The sequence below is a fragment of the Vanellus vanellus genome (genome assembly GCF_965231255.1).
Source record: "Vanellus vanellus genome assembly, chromosome: 3".
In the NCBI taxonomy this organism is placed as follows: Eukaryota; Metazoa; Chordata; class Aves; order Charadriiformes; family Charadriidae; genus Vanellus; species Vanellus vanellus.
Genome location: NC_138907.1, coordinates 128,830,428 through 128,855,211, shown reverse-complemented (window position 1 = coordinate 128,855,211; position 24,784 = coordinate 128,830,428). Strand labels below are relative to the sequence as shown.

Genomic DNA, 24,784 nt, shown 5'->3' with positions numbered 1-24,784 from the left:
GGTCCTGTTTTCCAACAGACCTTTGATGGGTCCTGCTGTAGCTTGCTGGTGGCACGTGATGCTCCAGGAGCAGAGGAGAGCGGTGGCAGCCCTGTCCCGGGGTGCTGTGCAGGATGGGGCCCTTCCCTGCAGGGCTTTCACCTCCACTCTGCAGCTCCCATGTGCTGTGCACAGGGGGAATCCCAGCACCAAGCGCCTTTAACTCTACCTCCATGGTCCCATGTAGGGCATTGACCATGAAGACCTCTTCTTTGGGAGCTTCGCATTGCTTCGTGCACAATGAATAATGCGTCGCCGCCTCCCACGGAGACCTGCTTCTTCTCCGAGATGGGCTTATTGGTGGGGAAAGGCTGCCGTACCAGCCTGGATTTGAGGGTTTGTGAAATAACGTTATTTGCTGTTTGCAAGAGCAGTGGCTCTCTTCTTTTGGAAAGGTTTCCTTGAGAGAAGTCCACACTTTATTTCTCCGGATTGGAGCACAGGCTCAGGGGGGCTGTCCCCTGCTCATGGCCGGGTTTGCTTTCAGCAGGTCAGCTCGGAGGGATGCTCTTGTGGCCTGAGCTCCAAAATCAAGTTATTTTAGTGCAGTTGCTTACGAGTTAGATGTGTCTGTGAAGGTTCCCAGGCTCAGCCAGTGACACACTGCACAGTTCTTGCTCTCACATGGATTTGTAGCTGTCATTATTTAACCTGTTTGCTGATGGCACGTCATAAAAATGCAGCCCCTTGGCAATGCCACGCAGCTCCAAGGTGTGGTGGTGGCTTCTCTGCTCCTCTTAGGTCAGGATGGACCCAGGTACCTTTGGCTCACAGATTCAAGTTCCTCTAGAGTGTCCTGATGAGGGTTAGGAAGCTTCTTGGATGGACACAGTGATGGCAGATGTGTCTGTAAGTGGGCGCACCTCTCAGCCGTGAGGAAAGTCCTTACTGCTGTGATGGGAAATGCAAAATGACCTGGAACCAGCCTGGTCTCCGGAGAACTTAGCCTGGGCTCAGGCTCCCTCCCAGCAGCTGTGGTTTGCTGAATTTCCCTCAGGGAAGAGCCGTGGTTTCAAGACAAGCCGTGCTCCTTTGCTGAGGGACACGGTATGGCTTCCACGGCACTGAGGAAGAGCCAAGATTTTACTTGTCTTTCCAGTGGGCTATGAGTACACGGAGAGTCTTCAAAGCTCAGCTACCATCAACCAAACACGTCTCTGACACCAGAACTCACCAAGTTCGGACAGAAAACTGAATTTTCCTGATCAATTTAATGCTCTGGAAAAGCTGACTTACAGGAGACTGCAGTCCACCTTCCACTCCAGTATCCCCGGGCTGATGGAGGATGAACAACGTTGGGCATTCCCGGTTTCCATTTCAGCTGCAGAGGCTGCTCCGAAGAGGTTTCAAGCCGCCTTGCCCTATTTTGCAATGGCAGGGGGTAGGGATGTGCCTGTACCCACTTCTCCCTGCCCGAACATCTCCTGGGTTACCCTCTGAAGCCCCCTGCTGCCCACTGCTCACAGCGGCTGCTTTAGCAACAAATCAGCGCAGGGCTGAAATGTTTCCTGAGGGATCTCGTGGCAGGGCTCAGGGCTTTTTGTTCAAGGGGCAGTACGTTTGAATCTGTTGGCACAGGCTGCCCGGGGCAGCGGTGGAGTCGCCATCCCTGGAGGTATTTAAGAGACGTGTAGACGTGGTGCTGAGGGACATGGGTTAGTGGTGGGTTTGGCAGTGTTGGGCTGATGGTTGGACTCGATGACCTTAAAGGTCCCTCCCAACCTCGACAATTCTATGATTCTAATCAAAGACCTGCTCCCTGGAAGGGACATCCTGCACTGAGCAAGATCATCGCCAACTCTGGATGAGTTTGACTATGGCTTTATCCAGCTAAGCCTCAGAAACCTCCATGGATGGAGACCCCTCCACCTTCTTGCTGACCTGTTGAGGCTTCACCACCCTCCTGGGGAAGAATATTTCCCTGCTATCCAAACTGAACCTCCCAAGCCAGAGTCTATGCCTGTTGCTCCTTGTTATTTCACCTGTCACTAAGGGCACCTCTGTAACTCCCCTTCAAGTGGCTGCAGGCTGCTGTTAGGTGGTCCCTTGGTTTCCTCTCCACCAGACCAACCAACCCCTGCTCTCTCCACCTCTCCCTGCAGGTCGCGTGCTCCAGGTCTAGTCAGTTGAGGGTTCAGTTATCGTAGTGGTGGTAGTTTCAGCTGATGGCTGGTGGTGTTGACCCCTCCAAAGAAGCAGCTAAAGTCTTAAATGAGTCATGACAAGACTTTGCAATGAATTGGTACCTCCATGGAACTCCATCCCATGGGAAATACCTAAAGGTATCCTAAGGGATATGCTGGGGGAACGAGGGGCTTTTCTGTTTCCTCTAAAACCCCTTGCTGGTGGTGGTGGGACAGGGCACAGGAGAGGGTGGTCTGAAAGAGCGGGGCTTTGCTGGTGACAATGCACATGAATCTCCCTGGTGTTTTGTGAGTGAAGCCCACCATAGCTGGCAAGTCTGAGAGGCCACAGATCCGCTCATCTCACAACATGTCACATCTTAACACCAACAGCGCTTTAGAACCAGGAGTAACTGGGGGGGGTTCTCTGGTGTAGGTGTTGTGGCTTTGCCGGGCGGAGTACGAGAGCTGCGGCAGCTTGTGTGTGCTCAAGGCTTTACGGCGTGGTAGCAACCACACACCCCTTCGGGGGTTCTCCCTGAGAGCATCTGGATCTGACCCTGTCAAACCAAATAACAAAAAGAGCGGGGAAAAAAAAAAAAACAGGAGTCAAACAGGGTGCAAGCGCCTCCAAGAGGCACTTCACGCCCAGCCCTCCGCGCTGGCCCAGGAGCGTGGCTGTGGGATGGGACCCCAGAGTCAGGCGACGTCTCCGCATGAGAACAGGGCGGTGGGGATGTGCCAGGCAGAGGGACCCATCAGGACAGCACATGCCCCAACTGCAGCAGAGAGCGGGGAGCCCCTCCTGACCCCCCAAACTGACTTGCTGGACACCTCCTGCTTCTGCAACCTGCTGCGGTGCTGCCTCTGTCTGGGACAAGGTCACCCGAGAGGAGCCCAGAGGCTGCGGCAGCATCACCACGTCCATCTCCACCACCTCGATGCTCTCCCCAGCTGAGCTACAGTCGAATGCGGCTGCAAGCGCTGGCAATCACGGGCTGTTGCCACCGTGGGAGCGGATAAGAACAGGTATGTCACAGCCAGTCCCAGACCCGTGGCAGCGTTTCCCCAGGCGCAATATCTGGATGGTGACAACAGGCAAAGAGGGGATGCTCCCATCTACCTGAGAAGTCGGTGAGGTGTAGGTCCTTTCAGCATCCCCTTAGCGCGTCTCTGCAACCCTTTCAGCCCGATTTATGTGCCTCTGCGCTCCCCAGCGCTGCTCGCGGACCTCGGGCCAGCTCGTCTGCGAGGGTGCGAATTATTGGGAAGATGCCGCAGCATTAGGCTTGGGATAACGCGGACCCCTCCCAACCCGCTTCCCCTGGCAGGCAAGAGCCAAGCGAAAGGCAATGAAATATTCAGCACTTGCCTACACAGCCTTTCATTTCCAAGTGTTTCATAATTCATCGAGCGCCCCGCTCCGCTCCCTGGCATTTCTGCTGATGGAAAGAGAGGGAGTTTTTCTGGGTCACTCGTAATTTTATCAGACTGTAGGAACATCTCTTGTTTCAAACCCAGCCCGGCTGGTTCGGTCCTTGGAGCTCGCTCAAAGTCTTGGACCGGGGCAGTCTGGGGCTGCTGCGCACCCCACGACGTGCCGCTCTTTGCCCTTGTGGCACATGCCATCTTTCAACGAAGCCGCCTGCGTGCCCGGTGCAGCTCAGGAGAGACAGTGGCTGGGGGTGATGGTGAACCCCACCAGGCATTGCCAGCGCTGAAGTGCCCACTCTGTCCAAGCAAGGGCTCTGAGGCCAAGACGAGCACCTGGCTTTGATAAGAGCATCCTCCAGCCCACAAAAACCTGTGTCCCCACCCCTTCCCTGATAGCTCAGCCCTTGGATGCTCTTTGCTCCCTGGGCAAGTTCTGTTCCTGCAGCCAGGGAGAGCCTCTGATGGGGTGGCGGCATCTCCATCCATCCACCCACCCATCCATCCACCCGTCATCAGATCCTGGGAAGTGACAAAAGGCAAATTGTGGCATCTCTGACCTGGTTTGGTCTGGTCCCCACCTTCAGACACCCCTCGCAAGGTAAGGTGGGGAAAGCAGAGGGATGATGCTGCTTTTAACCCATTGCCAGGCCCCCAAAAGCCCGCGAGACTGGAATGAAGGCTCAGCTGCCCAAGGGAGGATCCAACCTGCACTGAGAGCAAAGACCTCAGGAAGAGCTGATCTCCTGCTCCTGAACCACTTGGAGTGGTTGGCTCCATCTAAATTAGGGAATTAAGTGCTGCTGGGCACTGTCCCTCTCCCATCCACACTGGGATGCTGCTGGCCAGGGTTGGCCAGGCCAGTGCGCTGTCCCCAACCCATCCCGGGGATGCAGGGGTTAGCCAGGGCAGCCCCAGGGTGGTTTGGAGAGGAGAGCTTCCCCTTGGCCATGGCCAACCCAGCCGGGGGCTTGGGACAGAAAAGGACCCTGGAGGTGTCTGCGTAGGGCACTAGGATAGATGGAGAAATTGGGTCAGGCCCAAATCAAAGATCTGGGATTGAGATTAGGATTGTAATCTGACGGAAAACATGGGGGGGGGGGGGGGGGGGGGGGGGAGGAAAAAAAAAATCCCACTTCTTGATCCATGATCAGGCCACCTCTTCCTGCCCTTACAAACAAGCCAAACAGATAGAGCTGCTGATGGCTTCAGGGTCGGTTTGAATAGCTTTGGCTGCTCCTCTCCAACCATACCCGCTTTTCCAGCACCCTTCTGAAGTGGTGAGCTCTGAAACTAGACACTTTTGGTTTTTTTTTTTCCCCACCGCACTGAAGCACATAACGCTGTTATTCCCGGGCTGCCAAGCAATTGCGGCAGCTCCATACCAGCTTTCCCACGCTGTTGCCCGTGCTGCCAGCCCTAACTGCGCCCTGCGCGCGGGGAGGGCTGGTCCCCGCAGGGCTCCGCCGGCTGCCAGCATCCTCGGGGAGGAATCCCTGCCTGCGCTCACCCCCGAGCCCCCCTCACGTGCCTAACACCTTCAAGCACCCGCCGCGTCAAATTTCCCCAGAATTTTTCATTTCTTAATCAAAATATTGCGTGACACCATTTCAAACACGGTGCGGATGTCTAAGTATACCCAAATTACCACTTTAGCAACCAGCTCTGTAATCTCATCCCCAATTAGTTACCTGACAGGATATATTGCAATATGACAGGGCTGACTGGCACTCATTATGCTGTTCCACTTGTCTTCCGGGGTGAAAAGAAAATCCATTTATATTTAATGAGAATTTTTTTTTTTTGCAAGGGTTTGCTGAAAAAAAGTTAATTCACAGAAGAACTTTTGATACCTGGAGGCTGCTGAGCTGGAAGAGCTGTTGTATCCTACATTTCACCAGGTTATCCAAACGTTAACGAAACAATAGTAATTACGTACACTCTGACTTGCCTACCGCGCAGGCTGGGTGCGGAGAGGGTAATTAGGAGGGAAGTGATTTAGGAAGCTTTAACTTAAAGAGCAGATGATTACAGATGACACCGCAATTTGGCTAGACAGGGAAAAAGGCTCTTCGTTTTGGTCCGAGCTCCAGGGCGCTCGTCGCATAAGCCGCGAGAGGCAACAGTTTGCGTTTATCAGCGCTGCCCAAACACGGGTTTGTACATAAATACAGGCACTGCAGCTTCCAGACGTACCATCGGCCGCGCCGGTATCCAACAGCAACTCCCTTTCAGCTCATTTACTTTCTGCTTTTCCAGCCTGAGCTCCCGGAGAGCCATTGCCTCTCCCCCCACCGGGTACCCCAAAAAGCTTCACAGACCAACCAGACCCCCTCTCATGCTCATCAGAGCAGACCCCTGGTTTCTCGTCACACATTTTTGGACCCCCCCCCCCCCCCCCCCCCCCCCCCCCGCACATCTCTGGTTTCCCAGCCAGTCCTGGCTGGTTGCAAGGCACCACAGAACCAAAGGACAGCCGCCGCTGGGGTGAAGTAAGAAGGTCCCGCAGCAAAGAAACCTTTCTTGGAGGCAAGGTGCCCACAGCTTAGCCCTTGGTGCATGTATGTCTCAGCACGTGCATCACGGAATCACGGAGTTTCAGAGTTGGACGGGACCTCTAGAGATCACCCAGCCCCACTCCCCTGCCACAGCAGGACTGCCCAGAGCACATCCCTCAGCACTGCATCCAGGCGGGTCTGGAAACTCTCCAGAGAAGGGCACTCCCCCCTCCCTGGGCAGCTGTGCCCGTGCTCTGCCACCCGAACCGGAAAGAAGTGTTCCCGTGTATTTGAACGGGACTTCCCGTGTTCCAACTTGTGCCCATTGCCCCTCGTCCTGTCACTGGGAACCATTGAAAAGAGGCTCCATCCTCCTTCAACCCCCCCTTTAGATACTTGTACGCCATAAGAAGGTCTCCCCTCAGCCCTCTCTTCTCCAGGCTAAAGAGTCCCAGCGCTCTCAGCCTTTCCTCATACGGGAGATGCTCCGATCCCTCCATCACCTTAGTTGCCCTTCGCTGGACTCGCTCCAGCAGTTCCCTGTCCCTCTTGAACTGGGGAGCCCAAAACTGGACACAGTATTCCAGTTGTGGCCTCACCAGTGCAGAGCAGAGGGGGAGAATGACCTCCCTTGACCTACTGGCCACACTCTTCCCTGTGTAGCCCAGGATGCCATTGGCCTTTTTGGCAACAAGGGCACATTGCTGGGCCATGGATAATTTACTGTCTACCAGTACCCCCAGACCCTTCTCAGAACTGCTTCCCAGCAGGTCCACCCCTAGCCTATACTGGTGCCCAGCGTTCTTCCTCCCCAGGTGCAGGACCCCACACTTGCTCTTGTTGAACCTCATCAGGTTCTTCCCTGCCCAGGTCTCCAGCCTGTCCAGGGCATGCTGGATGGCAGCGCGGCCCTCTGGGGTGTCAGCCACCCCTCCCAATTTGGTATCATCAGCGAACTTGCATCCTCACGTGCTGGGGGACAGAGAAATTATAATGCCTGAAAATGCTACAGATGGCTGGGAAAAAAAAAAAGAAATCACTTTTTTTCAACTTTTCAAGCCACTTTTGGCAAAGGAGGGCTTGGGTTTTCAGCTGCATGAATCTAGAAGCTGTATGGAAACAACTGTAACCCATGAAGGATCATTTTACCGACCCAGGTCTGCAGAAGCAGTGAAGGCTTTGAGGCAAAATGCTCAGCACTCTCCAAGGTGAGAGGGATGGGATGTGCAAAGGGGAAACGCACAGCCGACCTCCACGTGCCAAACCGAGTTGTGTTTGGCACATCACCGTTGAGCTGTGACCGGAGTTGGGCCACGGTAAGTCCAGGGCAGAGGCTCAGCGATCCCCTTTGCACGGCTCTGCTGCACAAGCCTTCTCCATGTCCACCTCCTGCCTGGAGGGCTTCGCTCCGCCCCGGAGGCAGAGCTGCCAAGGTGGCTCTCTCTGAATGTCCCAGGCTGCCTCCAAGGAGGACTTTGGGCTTGAGATCCCACCCAGAGATCGTTTTGAAGCTATCCTAGGTGTAAAAAAAGAAAATGGTGTCGGGTCAGGTACATTTATGTCTTTGCATAAAGAATAACAGAAGTGCTCTCATCTTTTCCTTTTTTTCCCTTTTCCAGACACCCACGTTGCCCAGTGATATCAGATCTGGCCTTCGTTGCGGTTTGTGGGAAGCCCACCTATGCTCTGTGTGCTTTTAAAAATTAAATATAAAGCTGAGGAATCATCAAAGACTCCCTGTCTCAAAACCAGACATTGCTCAAAGACCAAAAATGTGTTAAATGAAACCAAACAAAACCCCCAAAGGCAAAGAGCCCTGATGCAGCTTAAAATCATCAGGGTTTAAAATGAACTGGTGATGGCTCATTGTCCTCTCTCCCTGGGGAAGGGTCCATCCCACCTACACGTAGCTCTCCTGAAGTTCACCCTGAGGCCCTGAGCTCTCCCTGCTCAAATGGAAGGACTGTTCCAGCTTGAGGGAAATCCATCCCAGATGCCTTAGATGTGTCTGAGTTGGAGAGAAAATGATTGCAGGAGTTTCATAGAATCATAGAATGGTTCAGGTTGGAAGGGACCTTGAGGATCATCGAGTTCCAACGCTCCTGCCCTGGCAGGGGCACCTCCCCCCAGCCCAGGTTGCTCCCAGCCCCGTCCAACCCGGCCTTGAACACCTCCAGGGATGGGGCAGCCACAGCTTCTCGGGGCACCCTGTGCCAGGGGCTCACCGTCCCCACAGTGGAAAATTTCTTCCTAATATTTGATCTAAATCTCCCCTCTTCCAGTCTGAAGCCATTCCCCCTCATCCTATCACTACACGCCCTTGGAAAAAGTCCTTCCCTGGCTCTCTTGTAGGCCCATTTTAGGTACTGGAAGGCCGCTATAAGGTCTCCTCAGAGCCTTCTCTTCTCCAGGCTGAACAACCCCAGTTTCTGGTCTTTCTCTGCTGAGTGTTGGACTTAAACCCCACGACGAGGTTACAGCCGACGAAGCTGGGTGGTGGGAATTGTCCTGTTGCTGCAGGAGATCTTAAGGCAATGTGTTTTCCTGGCGATGCACAATGAGTTTGGTGGGGATCAGTCCAGAGAAGGAAGGGTCTTTTCTTGAAAGTGCCCAAACACAAACCCCGCCAGACCTCCAGGCAGAGGATCTGAATTTCTATAGTTACAAAAAGCAAGGGGTTTGAAAGCCGGCAAAGTATCATTTAACTTAGGAGCCAAGCACCCAGCCTTCCTCGGGAGGTAATAAAAAATGAAAGAAAGAGCTCAAACCTCTTCCTCTGCATGGCCTGCCCTACACAAGCCCCATCACCACTCGCTGGCCATGTCCACCTCGAGCTGAGCCAACTGCCCCAGCTGCCTTCTCCCCTGCTGGCATTACTCCGGCTTTCGGTGAGCCAAGATGATTTGCAGCTCCTCCTGGGAAGTCTGGACTCTGCTCATCTCCATCTCTGCGGCTTCCCGCCTCCACGGGGCTCAGCATTGCAGCTCTTTGTTCACGTGCCAGCCTCGCCTGCAGAACTGGGCAAGTTGTATGACATGGTATCGCTCACCAAAAGGCTGAGCTGATACCTCCGTAGACACCTCGGCTGATTAGCTTGCATCTCTGACATGGGATGGAAACTTCTGCCTTTCCGCGTTCCTGCCCCTGGTGACATCAGTCCTCTCAGGTCATAACCAAGCACACCTCGTCCATCTATCTTTTACCTTCTGTGGAAGCTGATGCTACAAAGTCTTAATGAGACTTCAGCCTTGTTTGCTGCAGCCACCCCATTGCAAGGGGCTTCGTGCAGGAGAAAGGTTTCAGGTAGATGATACATGTGCTTGCGGACCAGGCACCCGTCGGTGTACCACAGGCACCAGCCCTGAGGGCCGGGAAGATGCGCTGGGCTTTATGAACCTCAGGCTCTGGAGCACTGGCCACCCTTGTGAGAGGAGACCCCGCTCACTGGACTGATCTCCACCAGACATACTTTGCATCAACTAGAAAAAACTTTGACTAGGGTCTTCCTCTGAGGGGAATAATCCCACAGCTCAAGAAGTGCAATGGACAATGGAGAAGAAAAAAAGGGCTGTTTTAAGAAGAAACATGAAAAGAAAGAGCGTAGCCCATGGGTCAGGAGAACTGGGGAGCCTGGGCTCTCAGGAGGACGAATCCATTTGTAATGATAACCCAGATACGTCAGGAAGGACCACAGTCCATCAAACCTTGTTATCCCAAGTATGAATCTTTTGGCCTACAGATGTCCACCTTAGGGCTCCTGGGGCCAGAGGGGATACCTTTGCGTTCAGGAAACTCATGCAGATTTTTCTTCCGTGAAGATGTCAAATTGAGTTTTGAAACTAAACTTTCAGTGTCCACCAGATCTCGTGGTGGGGCTCTCCACAGCCCACCCAGCGTCACCTGAAGACCCACTGCATCCCGCGCCTGCCTCCTGCAACCTTCATCTTCACATCTTCCGAGTTCTTCTGCTGAAACAGATCATGCATAAGTGCTTCCTCCCCAGTTTAACCTTGTGGCCATTCATTATGTCCTCTTTTGAACTGGAGTAATTTAAATATAAACATTTAAATAGAAAAGCCGTGCCAGAGCTTTGGTCTGTTCGATTGGGTCCTTTTTGCTTCTGCACTGTTAATAACACAAAACCAAAGGGCTCTTACAACCAACAGCTTCTTGCAAAGACAGCCTGTGACAGCATTGGGGAGCGAATTTCTGCGTCTTCAGAGCTGAAAGGATTAGTGGAAAAAGTTGTCTTAATGATGTTTGGATAATCATGGGTACTGGGTTGCTCCCACCTACTAAGACAGGCGTAAGATTCTCACCAGGAGACCTGCCCGGTCTAGACATCACGTAATAAAGTTTGGGCATCCAAATCACACATGAAAATGACAAATATAAACCCTGAGTTGCGCAGGTGGCCCCCAAATCCCGTGAGATCTTCCCGCAGGGTTGTTTTTTTGTTGGTACCCCTGGGACCTCCCACACGGAGAGGGAAGGAAATGGGGAGAACCGCATCTCCTGCATCCCTGACGATGCTCCGAGGGCTGCAGCTCAGACCCCTGCAACATCTAAGCGAGCCGGGCAGGGGAAAGGCTCGCCCAGCTGCGGTCCACGCACCCTCTCAAGGAAACCGTGGCACCTTCTGGTTTGCGAAACGCAGCTCTGGCGGCGTCCTACCTGCCCAGGGTCTGCCCGCCAAGCACCGCTCTGCACGGGGAGGGCGCCCCGATGAGAGGGGAAACCTACGGCACCGGCGTTAATAATTTTTTTCCCGTTATATTCTTCCCGCAGCGACTCTGCAGCAGATTGTTTTCCGCGGGTGAAACGGTGAGCACCCCGCTTTCTGCAAGTTGGAGGCAGTTTCACACAAAACGAGGTGAATCCTGCGAAGATATAAATTGCTGGGGAAGCCGGAGCACAAAGGACAAAACAAAGCTCTATTTCTACGCCGGAGAGCACAGCGCTGTATTAAAAACCTTTGGTATTATTCTCTTTGTCTCTCTGTCAGGTAAGGAGAGCCAGCTCCCGCCTCTTCCCCAGGGGTATCGGTTTCCTGCAGGGGGATGTTATCTGTGCCCCCACCGCTGCGTCGCCCGGCGGGCCGGCGGGGACCCGGCGGGTTTGTAATGTGGCTTTTGGTCTTTGACCAGATCCAGTTACTGCTTCTCGCCCCGGAGAGGAAAACAGTGACACAGAGGAAAACAAACCACTCCGAAGCGAAAGCTCTGCGCAGCCTTCCTCACCCTTAAGGGATGTGGCCGTTGACTGGTGGTGTCCCAGTTTCATGCCCAAGGGAAACATGTGGCCCAGAAGAGGCTTGTCCAGGATGTCCCAGCAGGTCAGGAGTGGGAGCAGCAGCAGGGACCGGACCTCCTGCCTCAGGGATGATGCTCTGTGGCTGCCACACCACACGGCCATCCTCTGATGTCTCACCTCCACTTGCTTCTTGCATCTCCACCTCTCCTGTGCATACGGTCCTCCACCCCATGTCACTCGTACGTGTCCCGCAGTGTCTTCTTCTGCTCAGACACACTCAAATCCACATCTGGGACCTCGCATCATGGACCTGCCTCCTCCTCTTGCCTTCTCCCACGGCTCTTCACTGTGGGACCACATCCTACAAATTTTCACCCATCTTGAAGGTATTTTGCAGGTCTCCCCAGAGGACCAGAAGAGAAAGGACAGAGATGAATAGAGTTCCAGTAGGAACTTGGTATTTTTACCCAGGTCATCCCACCATGCAGCAGTTATTTGGCTTCACCACCTGCTTTCCAAGATGGGATACATGGCATCAGATGAAGCATCTCACGTCTGCAGGATGGGTGTGTAGGACCCAGTTTTCACTGTGAGGGTGGTAAGGCACTGGAACAGGTTGCCCCGAGAAGCTGTGGCTGCCCCATCCCTGGAGGTGTTCAAGGCCGGGTTGGACGGGGCTGGGAGCAACCTGGGCTGGGGGGAGGTGTCCCTGCCCAGGGCAGGGTGTTGGACCAGATGGCCTTTAAAGGTCCCTTCCAACCCAAACCGTTCTGTGATTCTATATTTCTGTGACCCATGATTATTGGTTCTTCTCTTGTGTGGAGCATTTTCAACCAGTAAATTAACCATGGGCAGGATGTGACAGTGTCCCTCATCCACCCGCACCAGGACAGGGCATCCCTGGGCTGGTTTCGATGGCTCTCGGCTGGAGGACAGAGTCCCAGCCTGGGAATGCCCTGCCCAGTTAGGGGCTGGAGACAGGTTTCTGAGCTGGTGGCACCACTGGTCTTGCCCATTTGAGTTGTCCTCATGGACTATCTCCCCACCTCCATGCTCTGCCCCTTTCTTTGGGCACGACTCCCAGGGACAGCTACCATCCCAGAGCCGAGACCCACCGGAGCCCACGGCCCCTCCGAGGAGCTGACACGCAGTCAGCTGCTCTAAGGAGGCTGAGGCACCGGCTGGACCGGGAAAGGATTATCTTACTAGCTAATTAGCTGCATGCTGATGGCCACCGAGGCAGGAAACAAAAGCAACTCAATGAGCTGGGCACCGGCCCCCTCCATTATTCAGGGTGGACCTGCATCAGGTGTCATGCCTTTATCTGGGGCTTTGATAAATAGCCCTAATCAGCTGCACGTGAATTATTCAGAGACCGCGGCTCACCTTTCCCAGCCCCAGCGCCAGGGCTCTGCTTCTCCCCACTCCTCTCCCTCCTCTCCAAGACTTATGTCTGTCCATCCTCCTCCTCCAACTCATTTCTGTGCAAGGAGGATGGGCCGCAGCTATGGCACTGGCTTGTGGCCCCGGGCTTTAATTTTTTGGTTTTGTACCACAGATCCCCTCCATCCCCTTGAGGCAAGATCACTGCCGGTGGTGGGATGGGGCAGGTTCATTGGCCGTGCCTTGTTGCTAATATCCCGGTGTGGACATTTCTTAGCCAGCAGGAGGAATGCTGTGAGTCTGAATATAAACTCTTGGCGAATCCCTTTATATTTATGCCTTGAAGTAGTCTATTCTGCAGGTTGGTTCCTGCCGTGGATGCTCAGATCTGAAACGTATTCCTTCCTCTGCCAGTAGGCGGCTTATAGGGTTGGACTAAGGCTGTTCTGTCGTTGCCTTCTTTGGGGTCCCAGTTGCCTTCTGCTTCAGGGAACTTCAGCCTTTTCAGACCAACCTTCAGCCACAGCCAGTTCTCAGTTCCTCGTGCCCAAAGCGCATCGCCCCGACGCCAGACATGCCTTGCTGGTCCTGGCTCTCCCAGACCGCTCTCCAGCCATTGGGGGTTCAGCTCCATCCCCTAAACATGAGTCCCCGTTGCCATGGATTTGTCCTGGGATGTCTGAGACAAACACAGGGCTGGCGGATACAGCTTTGGATCTACAGGAGACACGGGTCCTTCCAGAAGCTGGACACTCAAAGGGCACTGGAGATCCATGTGGGCACCTAAGCTGAGCCCTACCTCCCCATGGACACCTACACTGCAGCGAGAGAAGATGAAGCCCCTTTTGGGACCCTGATTCCCAGGGAAGATGCCTTGTTTGGTGTTTGGTGGTTGCCGAAGGGGCTCTCTGATCCCAGCTCCTCTCCTGGGCTGGGCTGCCGGGATGAGCTGCTCCGACGGCCCAAAGCAAAGACGGGCAGCAAGGAGAGCACGCCATGCGGGGCCTCTTAATTGCTGAGGGCCAGACTGGACACACACTGTCACAGACAGGCTTGGAGGTTCATTTTACCACTGCCTGCTAATGCCAGCATGAGGAAACTGTTTCTAACCTGAAGGGCTTTTTAATTTAGTGGAGAGAGACAGAACGGGTAATTAAACTCTGGCAAACATCTGCAGGGAGGTGCTGGACAGTCCACCGCCGTGCTGGATGCTCCACCGCTGTGCTGGACACCCCACCGCCGCCCTGGGCAGCTGCTCTGAGGCTGTGGTGACGCTGGTCCAGCTGCACCCCACAGCGGGGTGAGAGGAGGCTCTAACCGGGGAGGACAAGCTCGGCATTTCAGTACTTAAAGTGGGCTCGTAAGAAAGATGGGGACTGACTTTTCAGCAGAGCCTGCTACCATAGGACAAGGGGTGATGGCTTTAAACTGAAAGAGGGGAGATTTAGACTGAATATAAGGAAGAAATTCCTTCCTGTGGGGGCGGTGAGCCCCTGGCGCAGGGTGCCCCGAGAAGCTGTGGCTGCCCCATCCCTGGAGGTGTTCAAGGCCGGGTTGGACGGGGCTGGGAGCAACCTGGGCTGGGGGGAGGTGGCCCTGCCCAGGGCAGGGGGGGGGACTAGATGGCCTTTAAAGGTCCCTTCCCACCCAAACTATTCTGTGATTCTGTGATTTCAAGGCAAATGTATCCCAGAAACAGCAGCTCCTCTTCCAGCCCGTAACGACGCAAAGCAGGCGAATACGCTGGATAAGTATTTCCGTTGGTAGTTGCAGGTCAGGGGTAGTTTGTGGATAACCATCATCAAAGAACCAGCAGCCTCTGATCCACCGATATCAATTTTTAATGAAGTTGGAATAACAGAGAAATCCCAGCACAGCAAAGGGTTCATATTGGGAGGACGGGGAGAGCCGGGCTAACCTGGCAGCCATCCTCGGAAAAGAATAGGAAAGCCTGTACAGGACTCAACGAAGAAGCAATTAAAGACAGGAGTGTAATCAATGACATTCACGGTAGGTTTATGAGGAGACAGAGCCTGTCAAAACAAGCTTGGTTTGCTTCTTTGGAGCCGGTTTGTTTGGTAACGGCCCGAAAGGAGCGGGTTCTCGCGAAATGTTTGGTTTGACGCTGCCTGCTCTCGGTGCTGCACGCCAACAGGAGCAGATTAATGCAGAAACTCTAAAAATAAGGCGTCAGCTGAGAATCGTCTTGGAAGGACAGTGCCCCGGTGCAATTTTGCTATTAAGCCCGTGACTACTACATCGGTGACTGGGACGTAAAAATAACTTGCAATCAGATGGTCAAATAACGTGAAGACTGACAGAGCAGTCAACCAGGAGAGAGCGGGGGCTGCCACGCAGAGCAGCAGGGACCTCGGGATGTGCCTGCGCCAGACAAAAAGGACCAAAAAACACCGCCAAGAAGCCGTATCTGCACCTCAGGCTGGCGGAAAATGGACCTGACTTCCATGAAAGCAACAGCTCCGGGGAGGGCAGTGCAGCATCAGCCCGGCATGGCGAATAAACAGCCAATTAACGCTGATCTGCAAGGACGGAGGAGGGATGGGGGAGAGGAGAGAAGTGTTTCATCCTTGGTCTGTAGGGCTGGGGAGACGCAGGGCAGCAGCGGACGCATCCCGCCTGCGCCTTGTGCTTCAGCTGGAAATTGATCTTTAGTGGGATAAGGAGCCGCAAAGATGATGTGAGACGGTAAAAACCACCACGCAATGAGAGGTGCCAAGAGCGGCCGTCTCAAAAACAAGACTGAGAGGTGCTTTGACTGCAAATGAGCTTTCGAGGGAAGAAAATACCTGCCCAGCAACGGGCAGAGATGCTCCTGGTTTCATGTGCTGTAGACACCACGACGGGGGAGCCCAACTGCCCCAGCTCAGATGCCTGTGTCCCTGGGACACGACCCACAGCATGGGGGGGGGGGGTGTCATTTGTGGGAGGGAAGACTAAATTGATGGAAGGAGCCAATTCTCATGGGGTGTTGGAACCAGATTCCGGCTCACTGCAGATCTGGCCATCCCTTAGTGGTGAGAAATAAAGTTAATGGCACTGCTCAGTTCATGACAGGCTGGGAGAGGTGGGGGGGTCAGCCTGGAGAAGAGAAGGCTCCGCGCAGACCTCCGAGCCCCTTCCAGTGACTAAAGGGGCTCCGGGAGAGCTGGGGAGGGACTCTGGGTCAGGGAGGGGGGCCATGGGATGAGGGGGGATGGTTTGACACTGACAGAGGGGAGATTTGGATGAGATATTGGGAAGAAATTCTTCACTGTGGGGGCAGTGAGCCCCTGGCGCAGGGTGCCCCGAGAAGCTGTGGCTGCCCCATCCCTGGAGGTGCCCAAGGCCGGGTTGGACGGGGCTGGGAGCAACCTGGGCTGGGGGGGGGTGTCCCTCAGGGGGTTGGAACTGGATGGCCTTTAAAGGTCCCTTCCAACCCAAACCATTCTGTGATTCTGTGATCCTGTGCTGACGATGGAGTCGCAGCACGCAAGCAGCAGTTGAGCTAATGAAGATTACAGTGGAAGAAAAAGTTATGTAGGCTTCATCCCAGGCTGCAGCCCGCTCCCCCGCAGCATCAGCAATTGCTGCTCAAAGGTAAGGCTGATCCTCTGCGGCAGCCCAGGCCCTCACGAGTCAAAGGGAAACTGAGGAAAATGCCCAAAATGATGAGAATGATAAAAGAGAAGGTCGTCCTGGAAGCAGAAGTGGCTCTTGGCTAGCTGATAGAACATAGGAAGTTCCGTTCAAATACACAGAAACACTTCTTTCCGGTTCGGGTGGCAGAGCACGGGCACAGCTGCCCAGGGAGGGGGGGAGTGCCCTTCTCTGGAGGGTTTCCAGACCCGCCTGGATGCAGTCCTGAGGGATGTGCTCTGGGCAGTCCTGCTGTGGCAGGGGAGTGGGGCTGGATGGTCTCTAGAGGTCCCTTCCAACTCTGAAACTCCGTGATTCCGTGATACAGCCAATCTCTTTGCATATGCAGCTCACCAATGGAAAAAAGGCTCTTGAAGCAATTTGGCTGAACTAACTGGATGTTCATTTTGTGTTGGGTATTTGGAAATTTCTAAGAGACTTTGGTCACCTTGAAAGTGGAAGGAATTACCTGAAGTGGTCACTCTCTCAGCCTCTAACCAGTGCAACCTGCTGGTACGCCCTGGCCTTTCCCGTTCCCAGTTCCATGGAGGAACAGTGATGGTTCTTCATTTCCAGATGCAGAAAAACATCACTTTCTGCTTTTTATTGCATCTTTCCAGTGGATCTTTTTTTTCTTTCAGGTTTTAAGACAGAGAGCGAAGGGATTGCTCCTTTGTGTGCAGAGCACGCAGCATTGCTGTCCAGGAGGTAAATTGGGCACACCTTGACGTGCGGCTTGTTAGGGCGAAAGCTTCTGATTCAGCTGGCGTGTTTTCATTCCCTTCGGCTGGGTGATGATGGAGGGATCATCATGGATGGAGGGATGCTCTGTCCCTTCGTGTTGTCCAGCTGACGGCTGCACTAAGCCCGTGCAAATGCATGGCAGTGTGCAGGCTGTATGCTCGCACCGGGGGAGTAGAAAGTGAAGGAAGGCATTGAAGGAGCATCCAGTCAAAGAAAAAACACTGCTGTCCTGGGTGCAACATGAAGAGCAGGTTCCAGAGGCTGGAGCTGACACTGGCTGGGGAAGGAGGTGGATCTCCAGGTCTGCATCTGTGCATGTCAGTCTCCCATCGCCCATCCCATTGGAATACCGTGGCCAGTTCCGGGCTCCCCAGGTCAAGAAATACAGAGAACTACTGGAGAGAGTCCAGTGGAGGGCTATGGAGATGCTCAGGAACTGGAGCACCTCTCTGGTGAGGAGCGGCTGAGAGCCCCGCGGCTGTCCAGCCCGGGGAAGGGAAGGCTGAGAGGGGATCTCATCAATGCTGATCAATACCTACAGGGCGGGTGGCAAGAGGATGGGGCCAGACTCTTTCCAGTGGAGCCCAGCGACAGGACAAGGGACAACGGGCACAAACTGGAACACGGGACATTCCATCTCAACATGAAGAGGAATTTCTTTACCTCGAGGGTGGCAGAGCACTGGCACAGGCTGCCCAGAGAGGCTGTGGAGTCTCCTTCGCTGGAGCTACTCAAAACCCATCTGGATGCGTTCCTGCCCAACCTGCTGTAGGTGCCCCTGCTTTGGCGGGGGCATTGGACAAGATGGTCTCCAGAGGTCCCTTCCAACCCTGACCAGTCTGTGTTTCGTTCTGCTGCCCACAGCCCCTGAGGAGTCCCTTCTCACACGGACCCTGGGACAGTTGGGGGCTGCAGAAAGAATTGAGATCTCCTATTCCATGTGCCCATCGCTCAGGAACTTATTGGCCGCCACAACTGTGCTATCTCAATGCAGGTGCCTAAAGGAGACAGTCTGAACACAACTCAAAGTAACTTGTACTACATATGGCTCCTGCGGCGGAGCTGAGACCTCCCCACCAGCCCTGGACCACTCTTCTGCCTGTATCTGCCATCCATCCCCCACCCAACGCATCCACCTGGGCTGGGACCCTCTGGGGGCTCCTTTGCCTTTCTCCTCCCAGACAGCAACTGAATAAAGCAAGTTTTTTCAACTGTCCTTCTGCTACTCAAGTTCCTACTTAAAAGAAAAACAAGGGGAGGGTTTTTTTCTCTGTTTGCTGTTTTTTGTTTGCGTTTTTTTTTGTGGCTTGCTTTTTTTTTTTTTCTAAATCATGTATATTTAGCACGCCTGCCCTGCATGCCATCTGTCTGTCTCCTCATTTTTGTTGGCTCTGAAGGAAGCTTTTGCCTGAACGTGCACCTGGGAGATGTTGAGCTCCAGCTGGGGAAGAGACTGGATTTCAGGGCAAAAATGTTAGTGCAACGTCCAAGCACAAGCAAGAGCCCTTCCTCGGCTCTTTTTTTTCTCTTTCCCCTCTTTAATGTCAGTGCAAATGTTCTGTAGGACAATTCACGTGTGCCACCATGTTTTTGTCAAATTCTCCCATATTTTTGCAACGACAGCATGGACAAATGTAGGAGATACACCAAGGCTGACAGAAGGGACAGACAAACTTTCCTTCTCTCATGTTCATTATTAACGTGGGGGCAAAACTTAGACTGTAAGAAACTTTAAAAAATGTTCATAACTTTGAACACTCTACATAAGTCCTGGCAACCGCCATAGTATCTATGTGAGAAAAAAAAAATACAAGAATAAGATAAATAAATACTTGCAAAATTTGCAAAAGCTGGGGAACTCCATTTAGGTATCAACGTCCACCTTGATAATTAACCAAAAAGATTTCCGCTTCTCTAAAACACGTGCAAACTGTATTGAACCAAACGGCGGCACCTTGGGAGAACCATGGCACAGACATGGCACTGACCCCCATCTAGCTGCTGGTGGTCAGCATCCTCACCCGCCGAGCTGTCACATTCCATCTCAGCTTCCTTGCCTTTCTCAGGAGACATCACCAATGTCTTCCTCACCCTCCAGCCTCCACCCCAAACAGGGACGTGGCTCCAGCCCAAGCAGGAGCTCCCTCTTCCCACCACAGAGGACCTGGGGGGTTGGTGGGAAGGAGGAACAGACCACGCTCTTACCTGTTGGTGAAGACTTTGCTGTAGTTGAACACTTGGATCTCCAGGATCTCGTTCCCATCGATATTGCTTGCCACCGGCCAGCGGAAGGTCTGCGGAGAAAGGATGGGAGGGAGATGGAGCTGAGATGACCATGGAAAAAGGCTAATTAGCCTAATTTTTTTCCCAGCAAAAAGGCAGGCAGGGCTGTTTTACACAGGTCTCGATAAGAATGTGCCTCGGTGCCAAATATTTTGTATATATAGTATGACTATTAATATACACTGTACAAATGTGTATAAATGTTTTATATATACCCGTTTTACATTTATACATCTACACATCTACGCATTTATACATACACAGAAAACGTATGTGTAAATATATAAAAATCACTTTCATTTGTGATGTTTTTTGGTTTTTTTTGCTTCCCAAGGTGGGACGTCCATCCGCCAGGCTAAATCACCTGAGCTGGCCTCAGTCTTCCAAGTCACGGGTGTCCTGTGGCCTCCCGAAGCCAAGCACACCCCACTGCCGGGCAGCCCTTGGTGCATCGGCGGGAACGTGCTGTGACGCCCCAGATGCGGAGGCAGCGGGGTTGAGCCCTGCATCGCTTGCAGGAGCGGCAGGACCGCCTTCAGAGCCTTGAAAGGAAAGCGCTCAGCAAGCAACTTCACAGGAAGAAATTAGTGACTCTTCAGAAATATGCCAACGCTCATTTTTAAGCTATTTTTCCCCTCCTTTTACGTTTTCTGCAGTGAGTCAAGGAAGCAAATGAAAAAAAAATAAATCATGAAATACATAAGAAAACTAGAAATGGCCCCACACCAGTGATATAATTTTGCTTATGGCCCAGCCTGACTCGGCATTCCCCAGCTGGATTTACTCTGGGCTCTCCATTGTGAGGATGGAACTCAGCCCTTCCCCTCACAGCACGGGCACTGCTCTCTGCTCCCTCCATCAGCAGTACTAGCCAGGTTGATAAACGCAACCAGCAATCCCATCCTGCCATCACCACGCCTCTCCAGGCTGAGAAGTTGTCCTACCCTGACTGTTCAGGGCTCCTGGTCCAGCGGAAGGTGTCCCTGCCCAGGGCAGGGGGGTTGGAACTCGAAGATCTTCAAGGTTCCTTCCAACTCTAACCATTCTGTGATTCCATGATCCTAAGTCCTGCTGTACAGTTCGGTCTTCTGTAATCATAGAATTGTTCAGGTTGGAAGAGACCTTCAAGACCATGGCATCCAACCGTGACCAGACCCCAGAGCTCAAGCGTGGCTACCAAGATAAGGTACAGAAATCATAGAATCATGGAATGGTTTAGGTTGGAAAGGACCTTGAAGATCATGGAGTTCCAACCCCCCTGCCATGGGCAGGGACACCTCCCCCCAGCCCAGGTTGCCCACAGCCACGTCCAGCCTGGCCTTGAACACCTCCAGGGATGGGGCCTCAACAGCCTCTCTGGGCAACCTGTCCCAGTGCCTCACCACCCTCACAGGGAAAAACTTCTTCCTAAGGTTCAATCTGAACCTGCCCTCTTCCAGTTTAAAGCCATTCCCCCTCCTCCTATCGCTACATGCCCCAGTAAAAAGTCCCTGCCCAGGACGTGCAGGTTCCCCCCTCTCGGTTAGAGCTTTGTCAGGCAGAAAAATAACAGATTTGGAAAGCGCGGTGGCCTAGAAAGGCTCCCGAGGTCCCCGCTGAACAGCCTCGCTGACAGCTTTCCGTGCCGAGAACTTCGTCCGGGGATGTTCGCGCCGCAGCCCATCAGCAGCAAACTCTGGGGGGGGCGGCATGCGGTGGGCGGTGCGGAGGAGCACACTCCATCTGCCGCGCTCTGCCATGTGCCGTATCGTCCCGGGAGCGCTCCTCGCACACCTCCAGCTCCACAGGGACTCGCCCGGCCAGAGCCGCTAAAGCGATTTGCTCAAAGCACTCGGACTTTTGCCTAAAATCCTGGGGAACGCAACGCAGGGTACCATTCTCCACCGTGCGAAATCATCCTTTCAGGCTGCAGCCCCTGGTTTCTTGGGGCTGGGCTTCGGAAAGGGGCTCGGATCCGAATTCTGCTGCAGAGCCCCTGGATTTGGCTGAGTCGCTTGGGACAGAACGCAGATGCTCTGCGTTTGGGGCTTAAAAATCAGGGTTGGGATCCCTCCACTTTGCCTTAGATGCTTAGAGGTTACCTACCGAAACCAACACTCCTCCTCCGGGTTCTCCATCACTGGAGAAACCCCGGCACGTCCCGGGCACAAACCGAGCCCCTTCGGGAGGGGACCACACTCCTTTCTGGAGAGACTGTCCAGCCGTGACTATATGCCTCGGATTAGGGGAAGGCACCCTGCTCTGGAAGGTGCACCCTGGTCCCCCCAACCCCCCCTGACGGGACAAGGAAGGGGCACGCAGACCCTCGGGCTGCGAACAAACGCCTGCACCGTGTTCCCCAGCCCGCGACCGGGCTGCCTGCTCACCCTCAGCCTCCTCCCAGTTTTATCCCCGTTGTTGGAAAACCACTCCAACCCACTTGTGGCACCCAGCCACGACTTTTACAAACTTATTTTTTCCCCCTTTTTGTTTCGCAAACGCGCTGCCCCGTGCACCAGTGAATCCCCGGGCGTTGCACCCCCCAACCCCCCCAAAGCTGCTCTCAGCTTCCCTGTCCTCCCCTTGATTTTGAGTGTTTTGGAGAGGCGGGTGGTGGATCTGGAGCACCCAGACCATGTCCATCACCTTGTGGGCGGAGGTGTGACCACGGCAAGTCAGCCCGGCGGCCAAATGAAGATGCAAATCTCTGTGCTTATCGCTCTGAGGTACAGCCACCTCAGCCTCCGCAGGGAAAGAAAACCAAAACAGCTCAAAGGAACTGTGTGATATGGTTTCCCTCCTAAGATAGCTATTTTTTTATTATCATTATTATTATCTTTTAAGCCTGGGGAAGATTATTAGAGTCGCTCAGTCTGACCTCGTAAACAACCCGGTCTGCGGATTTTCGTGTTTCACTCAAAGGCTCCTAAATCAAAGAGAGATATGCCTTGTAGCTCAGTCAGAATGCGTTTTAACAGGGAAAAAGTTAAAAAAGACATGCCAGAATTCAAGCAACAGCATTTAATTACGCTCCCGAGTAAGTGGTTTCCACAGCTGATTGCCTCCCGAGATAAACCTTCGCGCCGTACTTCTGCTTTGAACGTACGGGCTTCGGCTCCTCAGGCTGCGCCCTGTGTTCTCCCACCAAGCCAGGGGCTGCCTCACGTCTTTCATTTGGCTTTTTAGAAGCTGTTCCTTGTTGCCTGCGGAGATGCACCAAGGGTCCTGCACCCGGGGGGATGGAGAGCAGCCCTGCCGAGAGGGGCTCGGGGGTGCGGGGGGGGGAAAGCTGGCCAGGAGCCGGCAGCGTGCGCTGGCAGCCCAGCGAGCCCCCGGCATCCCGGGCTGCATCCCCAGCAGCGTGGCCAGCAGGGCGAAGGGGGATTGTGCCCCTCTGCTGCGCTCTGCTCTGCTCTGGGGAGACCCCCCCGCAGTGCTGCCTCCAGCTCGGGGGGCTCAGCGCAGGAGAGACATGGAGCTGGTGGAGGGGGCCAGAGGGGGCCCCGGAGATGCTGGGAGGGCTGGAGCCCCTCTGCTGGGAGGACGGGCTGGGAGAGGTGGGGGGGTCAGCCTGGAGAAGAGAAGGCTCCGCGCAGACCTCCAAGCCCCTTCCAGTGCCTAAAGGGGCTCCAGGAGAGCTGGGGAGGGACTTTGGGTCAGGGAGGGGAGCCGTGGCACAAGGAGGGGGGGGGGGTTGACACTGGAAGAGGGGAGATTTGGATGAGATATTGGGAAGAAATTGTTGGCTGTGGGGGCGGTGAGCCCCTGGCGCAGGGTGCCCCGAGGAGCTGTGGCTGCCCCATCCCTGGAGGTGTTCAAGGCCGGGTTGGACGGGGCTGGGAGCACCCTGGGCTGGGGGGAGGTGGCCCTGCCCAGGGCAGGGGGGGACTGGGTGGTCTGTATAGGTCTCTCCCAACCGAAACCATTCCATGATTTGATGATTCTATGAAATTGCACTTCACATTTCTGTAGGGAAAAGTAACGGGGACGCGGTCATGGGAGAAAAGATGAGTGTGATGCACCAAAGAAAGAAGTGGGAACCGGGAACAAGACAGCATTTAAGGCTCAAGGGAAGCACAGAAAGGGAAGAACAAGACCCTGCGCTACCCGTCACCGCCGTGCTGGGGGGTTGTTACAGCGGGGTGGCTGCAGGAGCCCCTGCTACACCGTCCCGCTCCAGGACCCATCAGGAGAAAACCGTCCCTGGGGGACCGCTGTGCCAGCACCCCCTATCAAGGCTGGTCCAGCTGTGTGCCAGATGTGGAAGAGGGACAGAGCGCAGCACAGCTGGAGCAGCACTTGGCAGCGTCGGCACCGCTGTTGATAGCCGAGTTGACAGCAAGCAGCGCCCGGCGTGGGGCTCAGCACCATCCTGGCCACCTCTGGGATGCTCCCCCCGCTCCATCCCCACCGGCCCCATGAGGTCCGGGAGCGCATCCGCCACAGCGGCATCGCGCGGGGCCGCGGCTGCCCCCAAAGGCTGCCCCCCTCTCATTGCCCTCCTCCTGCCCCGCCTGGCTGCCTGGTTATTCTCCTTTCTGGGTTTATTGTTAAAAGCCCCGTGCGAAGCTAAGCAAGTGATACTCGCTGGGTCAATTTTATCTGGTTTTACTAACGAAGGGAAAAAATAAATAAAAAAAAAGATAGAGGCAGAGAAATGCCTTGGCAGAATGCAGAAGTCGACACTCCCAGTGAGACTGCTTTAAGTGGGCTGGGAAAGGGCATCTTTGCAAGCCACGCCACCCCTTTGCAAGCCGTGTCTTCCATTTTTTAAGCCGTGCCACCACTTTTTCAGCCACACCTCCCGTTTTTAAGCCATGCCACCCCTTTTTAAGCCATGTCTCTCCTTTTTAAACTGTCTCCTGTTTTTAAGCCATCTCCCCTTTTTAAGGCATGCCACCCCTTATTAAGCCACTTCGCCCCTTTTTAAACCATTTGTCCCGTTTTTAAGTCATGACATTCTCTTTTAAGCCACGTCTCCTGTTTTTAAGCCACATCTCCCATTTTTAAGCTGTCTCCTGTTTTTAAGCCATGCCACCCCTTTTTAACCCATCTCCCTTTTTTAAACCATCTCCTGTTTTTAAACCATGTCTCCCCTTTTTAAGCCATGTGTCCCCTTTTTAAGCCATGTGTCCTGTTTTTAAGCCATGTGTCCTGTTTTTAAGCCGTGTCCCATTTTTAAGCCATGTCACCCCTTTTTAAGCCATGCCTCCCCCTTTTAAGCCACGTCTCCCATTTTTAAGCCGTCTCCCATTTTTAAACCATCTCCTGTTTTTAAGCCATGCCTCCCCTTTTTAAGCCGTCACCCCTTTTTCACGGAATCACAGAATCACGGCGTTTCAGAGTTGGACGGGACCTCTCGAGATCACCCAGCCCCACTCCCCTGCCACAGCAGGACTGCCCGGAGCACATCCC

At 54.0% G+C, this 24,784-nt stretch overlaps 1 protein-coding gene across 3 annotated transcripts in view; it reads right to left on the bottom strand.

The window, feature by feature from the left end:
- OTOF (otoferlin) overlaps positions 1-24,784 on the bottom strand; it is a gene marked incomplete at both ends in the record, with an annotated part of 118,536 nt that overhangs the window by 79,972 nt on the left and 13,780 nt on the right. For all 3 annotated transcript variants that reach the window (XM_082481596.1, XM_082481597.1, XM_082481598.1), the window contains one exon: positions 19,313-19,401. In XM_082481596.1, the coding sequence (XP_082337722.1) occupies positions 19,313-19,401 (89 nt within the window). The remainder of the gene's footprint in view (positions 1-19,312; positions 19,402-24,784) is intronic.